The 2,500-nt window shown below is 39.4% G+C and overlaps 1 protein-coding gene across 1 annotated transcript in view; it reads left to right on the top strand.

Annotated features, from left to right (window-relative positions):
- The first annotated feature begins 1 nt into the window (after nucleotide 1).
- Nucleotides 2–2,500, top strand: part of LOC137646334 (uncharacterized) — a 17,602-nt gene continuing 15,103 nt past the window's right edge. The window contains exons 1-3 of the mRNA XM_068379443.1: nucleotides 2–139; nucleotides 491–1,414; nucleotides 1,541–1,675. Of these exons, the coding sequence (XP_068235544.1) occupies nucleotides 2–139; nucleotides 491–1,414; nucleotides 1,541–1,675 (1,197 nt within the window). The remainder of the gene's footprint in view (nucleotides 140–490; nucleotides 1,415–1,540; nucleotides 1,676–2,500) is intronic.

The following is a 2,500-nucleotide window of genomic DNA, read 5'->3' as shown; positions in this document are numbered from 1 at the left end:
TATGACGGAGGATGCCATTGCAGCAGTCACGGAGGCACCCAGGCCAGAATCAAGGTCTGACATGCAATCCTTCCTGGGGCTGGTAAACCATTACCATCGCTATGTGCCAAATCTCTCATCAGTCGCAGCGCCTCTCATGGTATTAAAGCATAAAGACAGAATATGGCATTGGTCAGTAGAGTGTGAAAGGGCTTTTTGGAGATTAAGGAAATGCTGACCACTAAAACAGGAGTATTAGTGCACTATACCTGTGACGTTAGCAGTGGATGCATCAGCGAAAGGACTTGGAGCAGTGCTTTCCCATATCACCAGTAACGGAGAGAGATCAATCACTTATGCATCAAGATTGTTAACACCCACTGAACGTAACTATTCCCAAATTAAGCGTGAGGGTTTGGCAATCATCTTTGGACTACGGAAGTTTCATCAATATTTATATGGTCGTAAATTCACCCTTATTACAGTTAACAAACCACTCTCATACCTTCAGGGACCCAGGAAGGGCATTCCAGTCATTGCAGATGCAAGAATACAATGCTGGGCTATACAGTTAACAGCTTATGATTATGACATTGAATTACGTCGTTCAAGTAACAATGGAAATGATGATGCACTCTCATGGTTACCTTTACCAGATTGTGACTCCGATGCATCAGATAAGCTTGCAAACTGGACAAAAGAAGCAACTGCATTTAACAGGCACCAGGTGAACTCTCTTCCTGTAACTGCAAAATCTGTTGCAAGGGAAACTTTGCATAATGCTGTACTGGCTAGAGCCTTATATTGTACAAGAAATGGATGGCAAGACTCTAAGGACCTAGAAGAGGAACTGAAACCATTCCATAGCAGTCAGCATGAGTTTTCAATTGAAGAGGGATGTTTTCTATGGGGTGCCCGGGTGGTATTACCATCGGGATATTGGACACAAATCTTGGAAGAGCTACATGGTGGTCATCTGGGGATTGTTGGGATGACAGGATTAGCTCGCTTGCATGTGTCATGGCCGAATATCGATCAAGATATTGAAAATACTGTGCAAGGGTGCTCTGCTTATGAGGCTACTCAGCCAATGCCGACTCGTGCTGAGGGTAATCCGTGGAAATGGCCTTCTGGTCCGTGGAAAAGAGTACATGTTGATTTCGCAGGACCATTCCTTGGACAAATGTACCCCCTTATGATTGACTCATATTCAAAATGGCCACAATTACACCCAATGAAATCAGTTACAACTATGAATACCATCGAGATCATGCAGCGGGTATTTGCTCAGCATGGGGTTTGTGTAGACTTCGTGTCTGATAATGGAAGACAGTTTGTGGCTGAGAAATTTAAAGAGTTTATGACCCAAAATGCTGTAAAGCATATATTGATACCCGCTTATCACCCAAACAGTAATGGGCAGGCCAAAAATACAGTAAGAACATGCAAATAAGGAATGAAAAGGGTGATGAGAACATTGCAATCGTGTAATACATCTTTAAGTACCAGGTTGTGTCAATTTTTACTGACTTACTGAACTACACCTCACTGTACAACCAAGCACACGCCTACAGAGCTCATGGGTCGAAATTTACGATCTCACCTTGATTTACTACACCCAGATGCATCTCAGCGAATTGAAAGAAAAGCCTCAGAGAACGAGAAACCAATGAGGGAACTCGATATAGGGGATGTGGTACTGGTTCAGGATTATCGTCAAAATACTAAGAAGGGCATATGAACTCTAGGAGTTGTCATTCTTAAATTGTGTCCATGCACATACAATGTGCAAGTGGACACTAACTTAATATGGAAGAGGCATATTGATCAAATGGGACTGATCTCAAAAGATTCTCAAGATAAAATAAATTAAACTTCTAGCACGTGATTTTTCAGAGTTGGTGAGCTGTCCAGACCGGCCATTACCAAAAGAGCTCATGAATACTCATGAAGAGTTGGGCGATGCAGTTGCAGCTGCAGAGAAGAATTAAATCCCAAATGTAGAGGAAAGGGAGGCGGCAGCTGCAGAAAAAAATATCGGGAAATGAAAATGGTAAAATTTCTGATGACTCACCTGATAGATCGATATCTGAATTACCAAAATTTTGAAGGTCTACCAGACAAAGTAGACCACCTGACTATTTTAGAGTGAAAATTTTTTAATATTATCATGTATGTTTTTGTATTATTTATTCAAAGCTATGCCACCATTTAATCATTGACTGCTTAGTTCTTTTATTTGCTTTAATCTTTCATTCTTTTTCTCGAGGGGAAAAGGTGTTAGATATTTATGTTTATAACTACCTATTACCAGATGTTATATTTGTGTTTACAGATAGTACTTATTAAGCATAACCACCCTTTTAACTATTTTGTCTTCTTTTAAACTGTATATCATTATAAGTTAGTCTTAAAAATAAAGTCATTCAGGAAGGATCTATCTGAGTTTCGTGTCAATCCAAATATACTTCAAAATAATAATAATAATAATAATAATAATAATAATAATAATAATAATAAT

This window comes from Palaemon carinicauda, chromosome 9 (genome assembly GCF_036898095.1).
Source record: "Palaemon carinicauda isolate YSFRI2023 chromosome 9, ASM3689809v2, whole genome shotgun sequence".
Classification (NCBI taxonomy): Eukaryota; Metazoa; Arthropoda; class Malacostraca; order Decapoda; family Palaemonidae; genus Palaemon; species Palaemon carinicauda.
Note: the sequence above shows the minus strand (reverse complement) of the source record. Positions and strands in the feature narration are given on the sequence as shown.